At 37.9% G+C, this 19,972-nt stretch overlaps 3 protein-coding genes across 6 annotated transcripts in view; 1 reads left to right on the forward strand and 2 right to left on the reverse strand.

Moving 5' to 3' along the window:
* LOC309702719 (uncharacterized protein) overlaps positions 1-19,972 on the forward strand; it is a 137,127-nt gene that overhangs the window by 112,636 nt on the left and 4,519 nt on the right. The gene's annotated exons all lie outside the window — the stretch shown is intronic.
* Positions 1-19,972, reverse strand: part of LOC309702744 (CD276 antigen-like) — a 132,573-nt gene that overhangs the window by 93,218 nt on the left and 19,383 nt on the right. The window contains exon 1 of one of the 4 annotated variants that reach the window (XM_082527379.1): positions 1,790-4,403. The exons of the other annotated variants lie outside the window; for them this stretch is intronic. The gene's annotated coding sequence lies outside the window, so the exon portion shown is untranslated. Of the gene's footprint in view, positions 1-1,789; positions 4,404-19,972 lie in introns of those variants that run through there. 4 annotated transcript variants of the gene reach the window in all.
* On the reverse strand, positions 4,660-11,174 carry LOC309702721 (uncharacterized protein). The gene is made up of 7 exons (XM_082527347.1): positions 11,085-11,174; positions 9,276-9,327; positions 8,809-9,168; positions 8,241-8,379; positions 8,062-8,119; positions 5,444-5,503; positions 4,660-4,798 (listed from the first exon to the last, which is right to left on the reverse strand). Exons 2-6 carry the CDS (start codon positions 9,322-9,324, stop codon positions 5,456-5,458), a joined length of 654 nt encoding a protein of 217 aa, XP_082383473.1. The 5' UTR covers positions 9,325-9,327; positions 11,085-11,174; the 3' UTR covers positions 4,660-4,798; positions 5,444-5,455.

The following is a 19,972-nucleotide window of genomic DNA, read 5'->3' on the forward strand; positions in this document are numbered from 1 at the left end:
CCCCCCCCCCCCGCCCCCCGCGCCGCCGCCGCCAAAAAATTATGATGGCGGGGCTGAAATGGATTTCATCTACCATTTCCCCACAAGATACACAGACTCACTGTGACTGCAGGCAGGTGTAAACAATTTTAGTGTGCTTTATATTTTATATTATGAACAAAATTATGAATTTTGTGTTTAATAAATGTTTGTATTTACCTGTATGACAGTACTCTTGTTATGATGCATTAGTATTGATTTATTATTAAATGTTTTGTGTTTATTGTTCACAGCTTCAAACACAACTGCCTCCCCACTACAAACAGCAACACAAATGTCTTCAAACCCACCTGCTTTCACTCTACAGAGGGAAGCATTGTCCTCTACACATTGTCCTGACTCCTCCTGGCTTCTGGTTGTGCGTGCGTCCTTGGATGGTGTTTTGCTGATGGCTGTTTTCCTCATGGTCTTCTACATTAGTAAGACAAGGAGGAACTTTGGACTGAAAATGACACAAACATGGAGGTGAGTTTGTGTCACTTATTTTCTGTCTGTTGTTGCAGGTCTCAGTGAGTGTTGTTGATTCATGCTGTCAGTGTGACTTTCTCAGTGACATTTAGTGAAAAGAGGGGATTAGTTCTTTAACCATACCATCTTCACCACCAGAGGGAAGTGAAGATAAGATGAACAAATTTTATAACAGACAGAAAGCTTTCCTAATAATTCTATCTCTGGAAAAAAAAACAACTTTGTGCTTCTTATTTTTAAAGTTCAGTTTGCATGAAACTGCAATTTTTCATGAGCTTATTGAAAATCTGTTTTGCATCTCAGTTTTTTTTTTGTTTTTTTTTTGGGGGGGGGGGGGGGGGGGTTGCCTGTCCCTTTCGACACTGTAGCAATCAGAATTGCAGTCTGAAGGCCAAGAAAAATGTCCAACAGATTTATTTTTCCAAGTGGATCTTCATGGCTTTGCCATACTGTTCAACTTGATGTTACCTGATTTTTCCACAGTATCATAATTAATGATCAATGGTCATGAGAATTTGCATAATTAAGATTAAGGAACTGACCTCCCAGCCTATTGTTCCTTCAGTGGGCTGGTTTCAGTCATGTACAATGTTCTGTTTATAAGATTGGGGAAACCTGCAGTCAGCTGAGACTGATAAAGTCACTTGGATGAGTGACGAAACGTTTCTCCCACAAAACGCTACGTCCAGATGAACAGAATCAACTTTTTGGAGATTTACTTTCCTGGATGATTGAGAATGCATCAAGAAATTTCTTTGATGGGTTTTATTTGTTTTTAGAACTTAACGATGGCTTTTTCTTCTGCATCTCCATGTTGTCTTTTCACAGCAAAACATGCCAAATGCCAGCACCACACCACAAATCAACTCCAAGCCTTTTATCTGCTTAATTGATAATGGCATAAAAAAGGGACTGCCACACCTGCCCATGAAATAGCCTTTGAATACATTTTGCAATGCTTTTGGTCCCTCTAAAAAATGTGGCACAGGTTAAGGAGCTGAAACTCCTAAACCCTTCATGTAATCCGGTTGTTCAGTGATGACATGACAAATCCTACTTCCGGGCCTAACGTAGTCTGCGTTTAATATGGCTTTTGTGTTGTTAACATGTTTAATGTTATGTATTTTCTTCTATTTAATCTCAAAAAGCTCCTAAAACAGTCAGTGATCACTGTTGACCTCCCTTGGCTTTTATTACCGCTAATCATTTATTTAAGCTCAGTTTTTAAAACCTTAGGATGCAACTACAGCCCAGCCCATGCAGCAGTATATGAATGACTAACCTCGTATTGTGGATGGATTATCTCAGTTGTTCTCCTGGCTGAAGTTTGGTCCTTTTACAGCATCCTGCCATGCGATTACATTTGTTCCTGACCACCGAGAACACTCACGTTAACTTTTATCGAGTGGAAAAAAAGTTAGCTTGTTTATATTATGCACATAGCTGTGTCGCTAGCGGTCACGTAGCACATCATTATATACCAGCTAGCCAAACTTCAGTAACCCTACAAACGTCATTGCTGTTTAGTTTTCTGTCTTCATTTATGTTGGAAGTGATAACAGAGCTGTACGTTTTACTTTGTTTCCAAAACCCCGCAGTCAGGACATGCTATATTGTATTTAGATAGAAGCTAGCGAGCTAACTTCCTGCTAACTTCTAACTCCGTTAAATGTCATAAATTCCGTTTTCATGGATGCCTGGATGTTAAACTCAATTGTTACACCTGGTAGAGCAGAACGCTGATCATTTTATTAAAGATGAAAGACTTTAGACAGTTTTTCAACTCTCAGCAAATGCCATAGTGATCGTTTGATATAAGGACGTGCAGCGGAGTTTAGACCCAGACACGGCTAGTGACGTCAGACTGAACAATCGGATAACGTACACTTACATAACTCTTTGATAGTCCTTTGACTCATAGAAATGATCATGTTTACTTCTGGGTTCTGACTTCTTGCAAAGTTCACGGTCCCCAACAGCCCCACTGCACCTGAACACCTCATTTTCTCATGCTAAGGAGTAGTAGGATGCTGAGGTATCCAGTATTTTAATAATCTTGTGATAAGAACTAGTTTTTATGGAGTAAATTGTCTTTTTTGTCATGCTGCTTTTCTGCTGAAGAAGCTTCTCATCTGGAATGCAGAGACTGATGAAAGAAACACAAGGTTTCTCAAAGCTGACCGCAAAATCTAAAATGTAACTCATAAGATGTGCCTCTGAGTTCTAACATATCAGAAATGACATCATCATGCAAAGAAAATTTTAGTTAGCTGCAAGATCTTGTAACTTGACAATAACAGTAAAGAGGTAGAACGCAGGAGTCCATAAAAAAAAGAGTTAAAGATACAGTTGTTTCCTCATCTTTTCTCTGACATTCTGCAGTCATGAAGTTACAGGCAGAGTGATTTTATTGGCTGAGTGGCGCTCAGCTTTTAAAGAGTCCTTGCAATACGTAAAAGGTGTCTGCTTGTAATTTCTGTAATTCCACCTTTTGCAGTACAGCAACACAAAGAGTCATACAGGATGGTTAAAGTCTACTTACTTGTTTGTTGGAGAGAGAGCTGCAAGCTTTGTGTCACTGTCTGATTGATTTAATAATCAGCTGGAAGAACAAACAACAGCCTGAATATTTTTAATGAAAAAAAAGCGGCAGCTCACTGTTCAACATGTCTGTTAAGACTCATAACTCATAACTCACACAATATACAAAGTGTTTAATCATTAGTCCCATTCACACTCAGCTTCACAAATAAACACTACACATAAAACAAGTAAATTTCTTTAAGAGAAATACACACTGCTGTTGTCTGTTCTTCTTTCAGTTGGTAGCTTTTTATCCTCTTTAACACGTCGACTCTAGCAGACGGCTGTGTTTGGCTTCAGTTTTAAAACACAATAACATATTGTGCACACAGGATGATTCATTCATGTCTTTCTTTGTTTATGGTTCATTTTTTCTTTCACTTTTAATTTTGAGGTAAACGTCCAACACTCAGAAAAACTTGTATCAGCTGACAAAACTGTGCACAGTTTTATTTGAGTGTCAGAGTCTCATCAGTTATTTTGTTTTAAAGGTCTGAGTTTCTCTGCTAAGGCTGCCAACCCCGTGATCTCAGACAAAATAAAAAATAAACTTGTAAGAGTTGGCTTGATTTGCACAAAGTGAAATAACTGAAAATGGACAGAAGCAAGGAAACCGATGGTTACACCCTTGTGCAATAAAGATGATGTACGTTGTATCACATGAAACAATAAGACGACTGATCAATTTGTTACACTGACTCTCCTGTCTCTCATTTTGCTTATTCTCATGTTCCTCGTCGTGGCATGTCTTGTCTCCTTGTTCCCTCTGTCTCCCCGGTCAGTCAGGTCTCTGTGTTATACTTCCTATTTAAGTTCTTATTCCTATTTGCTTCCTTTGTCTTGTTATGTCTAATTAATCCCAGCTGTGTTCCCCTCCTGTCTCCCCTTCCCTGATCACTCCCATGTGCATATAAACCCTTTGTTTTCTTAGCTGTATCTCCTGCAGTACTCTTACTGTGCTGTTGGTTTCTCTGTGTGGTCCTGGTTTAGTTTTTGGTTTGCTTTTCGTGAAGTTTACTTTATTATGAAAAGTTTGTTGAGCATTAAAGCTACGTTTTGAGTTTATTCCTCTGAGTGTTCTGTGTTTGGGTCCTACACCCTACCTGCCACACAGCACTGACCATGACATTTTTTATTTTAATACATAGGATAAAGAGTGTGGACAGAGACATTCATTTATTCTGGCACCTGGACACCAAATGAGTAATGACCCTGTTTCCATACCCAGCTAAAGTGCTAACAGAATGAAGGATACATGTTTATATCTAAATTAAATTTATTATAACAAAATAAAATAATTGACTAATGCAAGATTTCTTAGGTAGAATTTACAGATGTCTTTTTTGCAAAGAAGTATGATTGAAAAGAAGTTTTTTTTTTGTTGTTTTTTTTTTTTTTTTTAACATATAATTAACTAAGATGACAACTGAGCAAAAGTGGAAACAGCAAAGTAAAAACATTGACTGTATTCTTTTCTTATGAGATCAAAATCTGTCATGGTCAAAAGGCAGGCTGGACTCAGTAAAGCAGGTTTAGAGAGTTTATTTACAGTGCCCTCAGAAGTATTTACAGGCTTTGCAAGTAGGGGATGATTCACTGCCTCTATTTAAAAAGAGCCTTAAGGGAAGTTGATCCATTAGTAAATCCAGATTCTCCTCACCGGCTTTCTTTCACACACAAACCCTCTTGCTGCAGAACATCCTGGCTACTGCATGGGGAGATGACAGATTAGCAACCTTTGGAGAAACCATGGGAAAACACACTTCCTGTCTTCTTCTAATGTTAAGCACCTGCCTTTAATATCATATACTGTACTTAAGGAACAAAAAATGATAAACACTTCATTTATACATTTATACAAAGGCAACCTATGGAAACATACTAGTTCATCCTTGATAGAGAAATCAGTTTCCCTGAAACATTTGTGCAAATGAACATTGTTTAGAGCAGTGGTTCTTAACCTGGGTTCGATCGAACCCTAGGGGTCGAGTCGTTCTCAGGGGTTCGGCAGAGCCTCCGCCATGACATGCATGGCTCATTTTGTGCACCAGTAAAAAAATCACATTTTATTTTTGAAGGATGAATGAAACGAGTTTTTCAGGTGACACAGCAGTCCCACGCTGATAAATGAATTTCATTATGAAAATGCCAAATATCATTGTGTAAAATGTCTAACGAGTTCAAGACCACTATATAAATGACAATTATGTGACAACTGTAAGTCGATGAAGCAACATGTGTCTCTTTGCTCCTCTGTAATCTGTGTTCACTGATAAACAACAGCAAACAATGTAAAACCGATTAATAAATTAGTAACAAAACAGTGTAGAAGGTAAGTAGAGGCTTTACACACCATCAGCAGGCCTTATGCTTCTAAATGTGTAACTTCACAGCCCTCTGAGCCATCGTTTGCCTGTTTTCAACAGAGAAAAGTCACAGACTCAATGTAACCTGATCCAAAACCTGATTATATATTATACCTGATTATATTATATATATATATATATATATATATATATATATATATATATATATATATATATATATATATATATATATATATATAATACTATAATAATACTATAATAATATAATATAATATATATATATATATATATATATATACATTATATTATATTATTATAGTATATATATATATATATGTGTATATATATATATGTGTGTGTGTGTATATATATATATATATATATATATATATATATATATATATATATATATATATATATATGAACCCCCTCAGTGAGATCATTAACAAGACTGGCTACGGATACCGACTACAGAACGGAGCAGTTGTCAGCCACCTCCTGTACATGGATGACATCAAGCTGTATGCCAAGAGTGAACGAGACATCGATTCACTGATCCACACTACCAGGCTATACAGCAATGACATCGGAATGTCGTTCGGACTGGAGAAGTGTAGTCGGATGGTAACAAAGAGAGGGAAGGTAGTCAGAACTGAGGGGATTAAACTACCAGAAGGCAACATTGCAGACATAGAGGACAGTTACAAGTACTTGGGGATCCCACAGGCGAATGGGAACCATGAAGAGGCCGCTAGAAAAGCTGCAACCACCAAGTACCTGCAGAGGGTCAGGCAAGTCCTGAGGAGTCAGCTGAATGGTAAGAACAAGATCCGGGCCATCAACACGTACGCCCTGCCCGTGATCAGGTACCCTGCTGGGGTAATAGGCTGGCCAAAGGAGGAGATAGAAGCCACTGACATAAAGACAAGAAAGCTCCTTACCATGCATGGAGGGTTTCACCCCAAATCCAGCACCCTGAGGCTGTACGCTAAGCGGAAGGAAGGGGGCCGGGGACTGGTGAGTGTCAGCACCACAGTCCAGGATGAGACAACGAACATCCAAGAATACATTAGGAAGATGGCCCCAACTGACCGAGTGCTCAGTGAATACCTCAGGCAGCAGAAACCCAAGAAAGAGGAGGGAGACGAGGAACCATCATGGAAGGACAGGCCCCTGCACGGTATGTACCACCGGCAGATAGAGGAGGTGGCTGATATCCAGAAATCCTACCAGTGGCTGGACAAAGCTGGACTGAAAGACAGCACAGAGGCACTAATCATGGCAGCACAAGAACAAGCTCTGAGCACAAGATCCATAGAGGCTGGGGTCTATCACACCAGGCAAGACCCCAGGTGCAGGCTGTGTAAAGATGCCCCAGAGACAATCCAGCACATAACAGCAGGGTGCAAGATGCTAGCAGGCAAGGCATACATGGAACGCCATAACCAAGTGGCCGGCATAGTGTACAGGAACATCTGTGCCGAGTATAACCTGGAAGTCCCGAGGTCAAAATGGGAGATGCCCCCAAGGGTGGTGGAGAATGACCGAGCTAAGATCCTGTGGGACTTCCAGATACAGATGGACAAAATGGTGGTGGCTAACCAACCGGACATAGTGGTGGTAGACAAACAGAAGAAGACGGCCGTAGTGATCGATGTAGCGGTTCCGAATGACAGCAATATCAGGAAGAAGGAACACGAGAAGCTGGAGAAATACCAAGGGCTCAGAGAAGAGCTCGAGAGGATGTGGAGGGTGAAGGTAACGGTGGTCCCCGTGGTAATCGGAGCACTAGGTGCGGTGACTCCCAAGCTAGGCGAGTGGCTCCAGCAGATCCCGGGAAAAACATCGGAGATCTCTGTCCAGAAGAGCGCAGTCCTGGGAACAGCTAAGATACTGCGCAGGACCCTCAAGCTCCCAGGCCTCTGGTAGAGGACCCGAGCTTGAAGGATAAACCGCCCGCAGGGGCGTGCTGGGTGTTTTTTTTTTTATATATATATATTAGTTATGTTAGTTAACCTAAGTCAGTGATCATTTGATCAGTCTTTGCATGATAAATACAAGGGGACCTGAGTAGCTTCGCAGAACTTATCTTACCAGTCACACCTGTTTCAGCAGCTCTCCTCTAGATCTGTGCATGTGGAATATAGCTGGATTTAGTATAGGAGTCTACTACTCGAAAGAGTGGATGTTAGAGTTTTTCTAAATTGCTGAAAAAATAAACTCCAGTTTTTTAAGCCAAATTCTGTGTCTTTAACTTAGTTTTTGAATCAAGCACTCTTAGGGCCAAACCTTTTAACACTGTTCATGTACTTAGACACAATTTGCCAAACTCATACAAATCCTTATCACATTCTCAGTCACTAAACATGGTGTGTAGCATGGTTTGTTTGCATATCTGTAAGCCAAAATTATTTTAACACTTTTATAAATCTTTTAAAAATCAGATTGAAGAACTTGAATGATAATTGGTGCACTGGTCTGGTTGATTTTACCAAGCTATCATTTTAATAAAAATAAAACAATTTTCCTTGACAAGTAACATGAAAAAGTTATCTAATTGTGAGGGAGATCTCCTTGAGTGAATTTTAAGTATCAGCAAGTTTTATTCAGTGTAATCAGTAAAGTGTAAGAAAATACTTCACACCAATAGTTGAGGAGGAACTGTTGTTTCATCTGCATCTGATGCGGTCTCTTCTCTTACTCTGTAGAGTAAGCAAAAGTAAAGTAAACCAAAAAAATAAACATAAAACAATGACAAAAATCAGAAAACAGGGTTTTAAAAATGTAGTTTGTTTTTTAAAATGACAGGAAACACTAACTTACCCTTTGCTAATGAAGAATTTAGGGTCAACTATTTCACCTATTCCGACAATCAAACCAGCAAGTATTATAACTGCAATCTGTCCACCTGCCAAAGCAGTTTTAACTGTCTTCCAGTAGTTTTCCTTTGAATTTTTGGCTCCTGCAAAATGACCAAAACTCAAACTGAACTTTACATTTTTCTTTATGTTTTTTTTAAACTACTAACAAATATAAAACAGTTTCTGAGCACAAACTCTCTCTTGCTATAGTGTAACAGGCTATACAACACAACTTTCAGTCATAAACTGTGAAAGGCCGGAGAAGGAAGACTAAACAAAACCTTAAGAAAAGAGACCACAACACTCTAACGTGGGAACTAATTTTGAGCCAGGAACAAAAAGGAAGAACAACAGTAAATCAACTTTGTAAGCGAATTGTTTGCAGAGAAAATGTTTTGTAACATTCTCTAACACAAAAAGAAAATGATCATCAGAAAAATAATGGCCTTCTCTGGATCTGAACTCCATGAAATTTTGTCAGACTCACAGTGATAATAATACCTTAAAAAAATCTGGATTCTATAACTGACCAGTGACGTTGAGTTGACATCTTCCAACACTGAAGCCATAATCAGTGTTGACCTCACACAGGTACAGACCCGAGTCATCAGTCCTGAGTCTGCACAGCTGCAGTCTGATTCGTCCTTCTCTGAGGGCGTCTTTGTCACTCTGGACTCGTCCTGAAAACTTTTCATTCTGAGACTCTGACACCTCAACACCTTCATGAACCTGATACAGGACTGAGACTTCATCACTGATAAAGAGTTCACAAAAGATGTTGAGCATGTTGGTGGATCTGTCAGGTTTGGTGGTGAACGTCCACTCCAGTGTGATGTTGTGGTTCTCCTCTGCCTGATAGCAGGTCTGTGTCACATTGACTACAAATGATCCTGTTGAGGAGACAGAGAGGGAAAGAGAGGAGCAGACACACTGAGAACTGGAACAAATCTGTTGTTGAGCTTTATTTGGAGTTCATAAAGTGAAGCTGTAAACTAACCAGAGACACATGAGGTGAGGATGATGAGCAGCAGGATCCTGCAGATCATCTTCTCCATGTGAGAGGAGACAGAGGTGAAGAGTCATAAACACATGAGGTCAAAGGTCAGTCAATACAGCTAGAAGAAGGAAAATCTACAGTCTGACTTCATTCGCTCATCACAGCATCTACGCACAGACATAATGAGGAACTGCAAAAATATCAATGGAGGCTTGAAGTCTTTTAGAAACATGTTGTAGTTACAGAGTTTGTCCACCAGAGGGAAACAGTGATGTTTTTGTATGTGTTTGAAGGCTTTTCTTTTCAAACAGAAACACACACACAAACACATCCAAATCCACATGCCTACACACACATAAAAAGACACATTCCCAGCTATAGACATATAGTCAGAGTCAGCATATGTATCTGGCTTCTGTACATAGCGAGAGGAAGAGGAAGAAGTATACATTTATGTACAGTTAACTAGGTGGGATACATGTAACCCGTGACATTGGAGTTTATATATTTCTTTAAAAGTAAAATGATAAGAAGATTTATGGTCTGTTTCCTGAGTTTTTTATTTATGGTTCTTTGTTCCTTTCTATTTATGTTGGCTCCCTTCGTGTCCAGTCTGTCTGAATTTTGTCTCTGTGGCTGTCTGATTGAAGTTAATATGTTTGTACTACTTGCTCTATGTGTTGTCTCTCTTCCTGTCAATATGTTCATCTGTTTCATCGTTTTCTCTTCCCACTCTGTCTTGGGCCCATGTCTGTTTAGCCTATTACTTACTCTCTGTGTTAATAGCTTACTGTTTTATTTTGATAGCCCTTTGTCTCATGGAATATGGTTGGTTTGCCTTCCCCTGTCTCATCATGTTTAATTGATTCATGCTCTGTTTCCCAGCTGTCTCCACTCCCCTAAATCTCCCTCCTGTGTAAATATTGTGCCAGTGTTGCTTTGTCTTTTTTCTTTCCATCTCATGTCCCCAGTGTTATAAAGCTTCGTGTGCCTTTTACAGTTTTGTTTGTGGTTCTTTTTATATTTCATGCTTAAAATTATCTCCAAGAACATAAAACTGTCTCCAAGTGTCTTCATTTGGGTCCTCCACATCAGGACTTGGTCAGATCATCCCATAAACTATGACACCCCTTTGTTTCTTACAAATCATTAAACAGAGCAATGAATAAAACAGTCTTTGAAGAATAACCGGACATTAACTTGTATTTAGTTAGATTTTTAGTTCTGGGCATTGAGTGTTTACAGAGTTTATGGTGACCAACTCAACAGAGTGCTGCTCCCCAGTCAGTTCCTTCATGCTAATGTGTTGGTGTTTTGTATTGTAAACAAAGTCTTCAGACGGTACAGTTGTTATAATAACCTTGTGATTTGTTAATGGAGTAAAAAAAATATTTTTTCATGCCACTTTTCTGCTGCAGAAGTTTCATTTCAGGGATGCTAGACTGACAAAGGGAAACACAAGTTTTCTCCATTGGTGACAGCAAAATATAAAGTGTAACTCATAAAATGTGCCTCTGAGTTCTCACATTCCAGTGAAATCAGAAATGATCACTTGTTCAGCTTTGTATAAAATAACAGTAAAAAGACAAGAGAAAAGGAGTAGGACTATCTCTCTGAAATCAAACAAAGCCAACAGTCTGGATTGAACATTAACATTATCTGGTACAATTATTAAATAAAAATATCACAGCTAATGATAATTCAGCCATATATTTTATTTTGAAAAACACTCAGACCATTTACCGTTTACTTAAAAATGCAAAGCAACACATGCATGCAGTAAGCCATAAAAACAGTTAAAATACTTACTGCTGTTATTTCTTCTTTTAACTGGCAGACATCAGGCTAGAAACGGAGGGGTTTTCATTTTGATTCAAAACTCGTAGAAACCCAGTCACCTTCTCTGTGGCACGTCCCTCCTCTTAGTGATTCCAGGAAGTCCCAGTCACTGGCATGCCAGGGCTTTCTCGGTATTCAAGTGAGAAGATAGGTCATGTCCTCTGACAGGGCAGCTAGAAGTGTTTACCAAACAACTTTCAGACAGAGACTGTGTCTGAAATGTTAGAGCTGACTTTAACTCTGTGGATGGCCCATTTTTATAATGGAGAAAATATGCTGCTGGTGGTTTGTAAAGCCTCTACTCAGCTGTATTTTTGTTACTAATTTATGTTTGTTGTTGTTTAACACAGATTTCAGAAGAGCAAAGATGGGCACTGTTGCTTAATCCTTAATAGTTTAACTGGATTGGAAATCAAAAAATTCCAGATTCTTCTACCACAGAAGTTTCATTTGTTGGTGTGGATCTGCTGAGTCACCTGAAGAACTCGTTTCATTCATTCTCCACAACGTTGACTTACAGAAATGTTTCACAGGAACTGATTCCTCCCAAAGGGTGAACTAGTGTGTTTCCATAGATTACCTCTGTATGAATGTACTTCTTAAATGAAGGCAAGTGTTTGTCCCTTTTTGTTCCTCAGGTACAGTACGTAATAAATCTGTTGAGTCAAATTATTGGTGATGTGATTCCACTTCATCCTAAAATATGTATTTTAAATATATACCTGGATAATTTTGTACCTGCTGCAAACAATAGAGCTCTGTTAACGATTGGATTTTTGGAAGCCAAGCGCTGTATTGCTATCTGTTGGAAAAATCAAAAAACATGTGGACTATCTTAATATTATTATTATTATTACTATTACTTTGTTTTTATTTTTTCTATTTTCACGGTGCACCATGTAAAACCGGTTAAAACCAATAAATAAATGTTAATAAAAAAAGAATTTAAAAAAATGCTGAGTTATGCACTTTTAATGAATTGGTCGTACCCATTTTAAAACTAAATTTAAAACCAACATTTATTTTTTCTTTGTACATTTCTAACAGTTAAAGCTCTCTAAGTGCAGCCTGCAGGCTGATGGTGGCCCTCGACTGTAACCAGAGACACTTCATTGATCAACAGTTCAAGTTAAACTGTGACTCAGACTCAGAGTAGAACAGCATTTCTATTATAACTCTTCTGTTGCAGCAGTTAGAGCAGACTCGCCCTTCCTCACAGTGACAAACACAGCTCCTGTCAGCTCACACCTCACTGATGGCTGACTACAAAACTACAAACCAACACAAAAATGAAAATCAGCAACATAAACCAGCATCATGTGAACACACACATTAAAAAAAACACTTAAAGTTACTTAGGTTGTGTGAGTTTTTCTTTTCTTCCTCTGAAACCTTTAATCCCACACGGACTCCTTCAACAACATCCTTTCTCAGCATGACCCATTTTATTAGTGAAACTGTCTCCTCTCTCACACAAGGAGAAACTTGTTTGACTTGTTCTGCTTGTTGGCCTGAACAGTTATTCTGACAAAGAGAAGCACCAACGTTTCCAGTGGAATTGACACAGTGAAATGAAAGGCTAAGTGTGCTGTTGCAAAAGGTGGGCTTCACAACACCCACTGCCAAATTCAAACATATACAAAGGTCTCAAAGTGAATTAAATACTATCCCTGGCTTTCGTTTTTGAAATAAAAGTGTGATTTATGAACTTGGTGCAACGTTGCATTTTTTAAAATGAGCTGTAAGCCAATACCTATCAAAAGCTATTAGGCCTACACATTTTTTAATTTATTTTTAACTACCACGTTATAATAAAGAACACAACCAGAACAGCACCAGATTAATGAGCTTCATATCCCTGAAAATTCTTACATGTGTCCCTGTGTGGGCCTCATCCCTGTGCCATTCCCCAACTTGGATTAAAAACATTTTGAACCATGATGACTCACACACATGTCCCTGATGAATGACCTCTCAGACCAGCACGTTCTCACTCCTGAGGCGTAATATTTTTCTACACTTTGAACATCAGTGCCCAAAGTGGGGAAACGTAGCACCTAAACTTTTGAGTGCCAGTAAGTCACATTTGGAGTATTTAACTAGCACACACATGACACCAACGCTTTGGCCTGTTATGAACAACCCCTGAGCTGTTTAATATTACCACTATGCAGTAAATCCACAGTCCTGCCTTTGCTACAAAGTGTACTTGACTCTGCTGTATGCTGTGTAAATGTGACTTTTAGGCCGGGTGAAATCTGTGAGGCAGAATGAATATTTTATTTTAACACTGGTTGTGGCCATTCACATTATATGCTTAACAGTAGCCGCTATTTTATTGTATTTATTTATTTATTCATATTTATTTTTGGTTGATTGAGGCTGTTCGTGCTACTGGTGTGTTTGTGAAGTATAGGGTTAACCACAGATGACATATTTGATTTCCCGTTTCAAGTCTATTAATGAGTTATGTTTTTACTACGAATCTGAAGGCCTAAAGTAGAGGTGACTGGGTGCCCTGGTGGTGGGATATTCCGTGGTTCGTGATTATTTATGCATTCGCCCACTGGTAATCCAGGCTCTGAATCAGGTAACAGTAGCTACCCCTCCCCCTGCGACCCACACACAATTATTATTATTGTTATTATTATTATTATTATTATTATTATTATTATTATTAACAACAATAATAATAATACAGCCCACGTATTTGAAAAACGCATAAAGAAAGCAATTGATTCTCCACGTAATTCTGATCTTACTGCAGCAATTTAGAACAACTGACTTTTATTTCTGTTATTTCGCTTTTCTCTCCGCTGCTCTAAATTATCGGGCTGCTCTGTCTGCAGCTCCAATATGTTCGCTCATCTGTTCCGGGTATTTAACCGAAAGTGTGCGAAATGGATGAGGAGAACAAGGTGATTTAAATAATGTGTTGGTCCGTTAATCTGTAGCAGTGCATAACGGTGAGCTGATGTAGGGATGCTGTAAATGTAGCACCTTAAACGTATTTAAATAAATATTTGAAAAATTCTGTTCCAGATTGTTCAGTTAATACAGTTTAAATAGATAAAGTTTATAAAGCTGTGAAGATCGTGTTTGATTTTGTGTGTTGGACATTTTTCACATATTGTCACAAATATAAACATTTTTAAGGAAACAACGATGAAATGTCTCATCGTTGTTTCCTTAAACGTACGTTTGCTTTACTCGTAAAAGCGTGGGCTGTTCAGCTGAGCTAACAATAGAGAAACGAGGAAGTGGCATTCTATTCTCATCAGTAACCCGCGTCCGGTTTTGTTTTTTTGTTTTTTTGAGGGGGGGGGTTCCTTCCGTGTTTGGAGCCATGTGCAACTTAACGTAAAGTCTGAGCTCTGGATGAGCAGGAATGTGGATTCTACCAAAGATATCCGGAGAAAACAACGTTTTTTGGGCTTTTTTTTTTAGTTGAGAATGCGCTGCTTCTGCGTCCGAAACTGGAAAGAAAGACACGGCAGTGAGTAGGCTACATTTGTACAAAAACCTTCCGCATCATACTGTGTTATGAAGACTCCTGATTTTCCTGACATTTGTGTGCTTTAAATGAAATATTATAAAAACAGCGCCCTCCTCTTAAGATCATAAACATGTCAGGCATGCTTGTTCACTGTATTTAGTTTTGAGTCGGGCTGCTGCATAAATACACAACGTCTTAAATCCACATTAGACTTCACTCCGCTGTGCATTTATTTGCATTTGCAGTTACTATTAAAAAAAAGAATAAAGAAACTGGATTTAATTTATCGTGTTTCTCCAAAGGATACACCTGTCATGATTAATTTATCAGATTTATCAGATAACAGCTGATAATCTGAGCTGCAGTACATAATATAATGCTTGATTATCTACTGGAGCTGTGATATGAATTAATTGTCTCAGTTAATAAATGTTGTAAATAATGATGTAGTTAAATGTTCTCGTTCTGCGGTTTCACACTTTAGGGCTCAATGAAGAATGCCAGGCTGCACAGCTCTCTTCCTCTCAGCAATAACAGCGACTCTCTTCTGTGCTGTAGTCGGTGAGTAGCTGCTAATGTTTCTGTTTCTAATATATATATTAAAAGAACGGCATTTAATACAGTAATTACACAGAATTTGAAAGGTTTGCTTCTACAGAAAATATGAGATGTGATATCACAACTGTGCATTTTGTATTTTATGTCAACAGAAATATTTTTATACTTCTAAGAATAATTAGAAGAATTCTTATATTCTTTCATTTATTTATTACAGAGGATTTATTCTTGCACCATTCTTCATGTTTAAAATAAATTATTACAGCTTGAGTAGCGAAAGTAGAGCAATTCTGACTTTCAGCTCTTTATTTGTATTTTTTGATACTGGGTTTTTCTGTAAGCTGCTAACTACCATCCTGCTTTTCCCTTCTCCATGAAGCATCTTCTGGTGGTTCCATTGTAGCTTCACACACACACACACACACACACACACACACACACACACACACACACACACACACACACACATATATATATATATATATATATATATATAGAGAGAGAGAGAGAGAGAGAAATAAAGAAAGTGTTATAAAGTTCACCGATCAGCATTTATCCATCATTGACCTTAAGAAGAATGCACTTTGTTCACAGCTGATGACAAAGACTTGATTGGAATCAGTAATTTAATGAATATTCTTTTCTTCTTTTTTGCCTCCTTCTACCTCATATTATTCAGTTTACATTCGTTTAAAACAGTCGTCCATTACAGATTACCTCTCAGTTCATCTCTTTCTGTAATGAGGCTGGTGTTAATATTAACTGGGATTTCCTGGCCAGCAGTCAAAGCTACACCAGACTCTGTCAAATGAAGGTTTTTTTAAGTTGTTTTTTGTGACCAGAGAGGTCCAATGAAGTGAGACTGAGTTAGTAGAATATGTTTTATCAAAGGGAGCTAAGTTAAACACAAAATCATTTTCCCTACAGGAAGTACAGCTTCTTCTTTTTGTGGGTTATTACTCAGGACACTGAATCAGAAAAATAATTTCTTCTTAAATGTTTCAAATGTTGCCGTTAATAACTTAAAATAAAAATTTTCATCTCTGACTGGGGTTTTAGATTTCGTTAAACAAGCTAACATAAAGAAATTCAGGCTATGTTGAACCTGGTCCATATTATATCGCTCAGGTCTTAATTCCAGTGTTAGATCTGTTTGTTGTTTCACTTTTAGGCCTTTATTCCATCACCTCTCATTAACTCACTGATGTATGTTTACCAGCAAAATTGGAGGCAAGGTTTAACAGCAATGCACTACATGGGAAATGAAAAATCCACAATTTGTGGAGGTTTACTCAAACATACCTTAGCCTAATTTGCCTTATTATTATTTTTAAATAAAATGCATCAACGTTACTGACTGACACCTGCTCTGTCACCAATTTTGTTGGGGTGTGGAGATGTTGTTGGTGCACTGTAAAGTGGATAAACTCTGAGGGCACTGATTTTTATTAATATTTGTGTTGGTGCTGGCTTTTGCACTTTTTTTTCTCTCTTCTCAGAGCCAAGAAAAAAAAATACAAATTGTATTCAAACTATGTGGAAACAGTTTTTAGTACAGTATAAATTCTGTTTACCAAATAGTGAGAATTGGTTCCTTTCACTTTGGTTGGATAAGACTGTCTCCTTATGCATGTAGTCACCATCTAAATGTAAAATCTCAGCCAGAAGGAACTCTGTTATTTACTAATGAAGAAGGGAAAAACTCTTTTGGTGCGTATTAACACATATCATTTTCATGAATATGTTACAAAGCACTAAATGTGAAAAATCGGATGCTTTTACAAATTAATTATATCAGGTACCTCAAATAGATGTTAGTCAGTAGACCTCATCATGGTGCTGTTTTCATCTGTGAACTGAGAAGGTCCGCACTGAGCACTGACACTAACTTAAATGATGGTTATGTGTTAAATATTACAGACTAACTTGACCATTGTGATACCTTTTCAAAAACACTATCAATATCAGAGGTCAAAGTCTGTGTGACAGAAGAGTTATTCTCTGATTTACATTTGTCTTGTAACAGTTTCCTTCTTGTATAATGATACACTGAGATTATTAAACTAATGTAGTTAGCTCGTATGCTTTCAAACAATTTTTTTTGTTTGTTCTTCATCTTGTATTTTTAAAGTGGATCTATTCTGCTTTTCCTTATGTAATGTTCTAGTGATTGACGTTCATGTTAGACTTGGCCAAAGTTTCAGAAGCCAAAAATACAGGCTTCAGACTGACCCACCCACCCACTGTTGAAATGTTCTGTTTATAAGGGGCAGCTGCTTAAATTAAATTGGACTCAAAGGGGAGGACCTAAAACATCTGGTTTCCAACACAGGATGAGCTAAGGGGCTGCACCATGATCTGGTCTAAGATAAAGATTATTTTGGATTGTAAATCATGCATTAACACCCAGTTATTTGTAGTATTGTAGGGTTATTACCTTACAATATAAAGCACCTTGAAATGACCTTTGATTTGGTGCAATACAAATAAAATTGAATTGAAATTAAAATTAACATCATGAAGCTGGAAATGAGCAGAATACATCTCCTTTAAAGTTGTTTGTTTTGTTTTTTACAAAATCCTCAAAACCACACAAAGCTGACATAGTGAACAAGCCACACAGATGTTTTTAAACGCACTAAATACAACTCTTAAACTCTTAAAAAAATATGTTTTACATTTTCTAAAACAGTTTGTGTAATTTTTACATTTCCCCCCAACAAAGACAGACACACACACACACACACACACACACACACACACACACACACACACACACACACACACACACACAAACCTGCCTGCCCAAATTGGCCTTCTGAAGAGTTTCCTACTGTTTATAATGTGTATATATTTATATCTGTTTCAAAGAACTTTTACTTTTCTGCATATAATTCTTTTTATCAGAGATCAAAAACTCTGAAAATATGCACAAAATAATTAACAAGTTCACTGTGAGGGAGAATAATAAGTAATAAGTTAATATGTTTCCGAAAGTTGAATTTGGTGCATTGGTAAGTGTGAAACAGATTTACAGTGAGGATGAACATAAAGAAAACAAAATATCTGATGCCTGACTAATTCATATGTGCCTTTTGTGTCTTTGGATTAACTGGTTGATCTGTTACATCAGATGTGAACAGACCTTTCTCAGCTGCTCTTCTTCCATTCTGGCTGCAAAGGGATTGAAGAAGTTCTATATACATACATTTCATTAGATCAGCTGACCCTGAGCCTTGGTCCTGGTGTAATAGCCTCAGGATGCTGAGGGACCTCCCATAATGCACTGATCGTTTCTTATCATTAACGCTTTTCTTTGTTTTCTTTACTCACCACTGCTGCATGTCATTAATGTGTCTCTCTATGCTCTCCTTTGTTCTCTTCTTGCCCCCATGCCCAACCAGTCATGGCAGATGGTTGCCCCTCCTTGAGCTTGGTTCCATCCAAATTTTCTTCCTGTTAAAAGAGGAGTTTTCCTTCCCACTGTCACCAAGTGCTTGCTCATAGGGGCTCATCTGATTGTTGAAGTTTTGTCTCCAGTATTTTAGGGTCTTTACCGTATAGTGTGAAATGTCTTGAGTTGACTGAATTGAACTGAACTGAATGACTGTTCTGTGTAGATTTATTCATTTGTTATTGTTTTAATATTATATACTTTGTGCTTAATGCTTTAATATTATAAATGTAAATGCATTTTAATTATATGCGTACAGTAAAAAAATAAAAGAGGAAATTTACTCTTTTACCACTGAAAACAGTTTGATTGTAAATAAACTTAACACTGCTCATCCAACAGTGTCAAAGAAAAACAACATATTTCTAAAGTGTGCATGTCCCAAACACAACCTATAATTGCACTTGATGACATTAGATAAAAATTTGACCTATTTTCAAAGCATCTGAACAAAAGCGACTGCTTTTCTGTCTACTGGGAGAGACTGACGAGAAGACATTAGTCAGATTCAAACATGAAACTGGCAGAGATGCGGTTTTCAAGGCCGCATCAGCAGGAGGGACATTTAGTCTGAGAAATTGGAAAAGTAATTTTTTACCTGACTCACTGTCTCCCACTGTTTTTCAAAACCAATGCTGCCAACTAATAGTTTCATTATTAATTTGCTGAGCGGTATTGTTTGTGAATTTTCCTGCTGTACTCACAACTCTGACGAACACTGAACACTCGGCATTTGTTCAAGATTGTCTGTTAGTCCCAAATATTTGATTAATTTGGATAACTTTCCTTTAAGGATGAAGACAACAGGTAAATGATCAAACTTTGCTAGTATTGACAAGAGCTGTAATATCTGGATATCAAATTGTGATGATTTAAATTAGTTTAAAGTTTAGTTAAATTAGTTAGCTCAGTTTGAAGTGTTCCTTTGTTCACAGTTTGAAAGGCACTGAAAAATGCTTAGTGCCCAAATACGAATTACCTGACTGCAAACATCAAAAGGAAAACACATTTTACACAGCCTGCTGCTCTCAGCTGTGTTCATATTGGCCAGTGTATGATGTAACTCCAGTCCACCTGCAGCAGTCAGTGAAAGGATCTCTGCTAATTCTTAAGAACCAGCCCAGGAACCCTCGCTTAGATCATCTGCTTAGCCAAGTGGTAATCACGCCTCTCCGAGTGTGTTTACTAGTGTAGAGTGTTTTTTTGTTTTTTTTTCTGTGCCATAAGGTGTTTCTGTTCTTTCTTCAATCTGTTTTCCAAGGGGCCCAAAGAATCTCTCTTCAAACAGGGTTTCAAACCCTGATATCTTATCCCAGTACTCTCTCCCCTCCTATGATCTGCCACAAGCAA

This window comes from Aulonocara stuartgranti, assembly GCF_965226115.1.
Source record: "Aulonocara stuartgranti genome assembly, chromosome: 3".
NCBI lineage: Eukaryota > Metazoa > Chordata > Actinopteri > Cichliformes > Cichlidae > Aulonocara > Aulonocara stuartgranti.

Coding starts and splice junctions, on each gene's coding strand:
- LOC309702721 (XM_082527347.1), bottom strand. CDS start 9,324: ATGATCTGCAGGATCCTGCTGCTCATCATCCTCACCTCATGTGTCTCT. Junction 9,169..9,275: donor CCTCACCTCATGTGTCTCTG/GTTAGTTTACAG, acceptor TCTCCTCAACAG/GATCATTTGTAGTCAATGTG. Junction 5,504..8,061: donor CAGTTCCTCCTCAACTATTG/GTGTGAAGTATT, acceptor TGTTGAAAACAG/GCAAACGATGGCTCAGAGGG.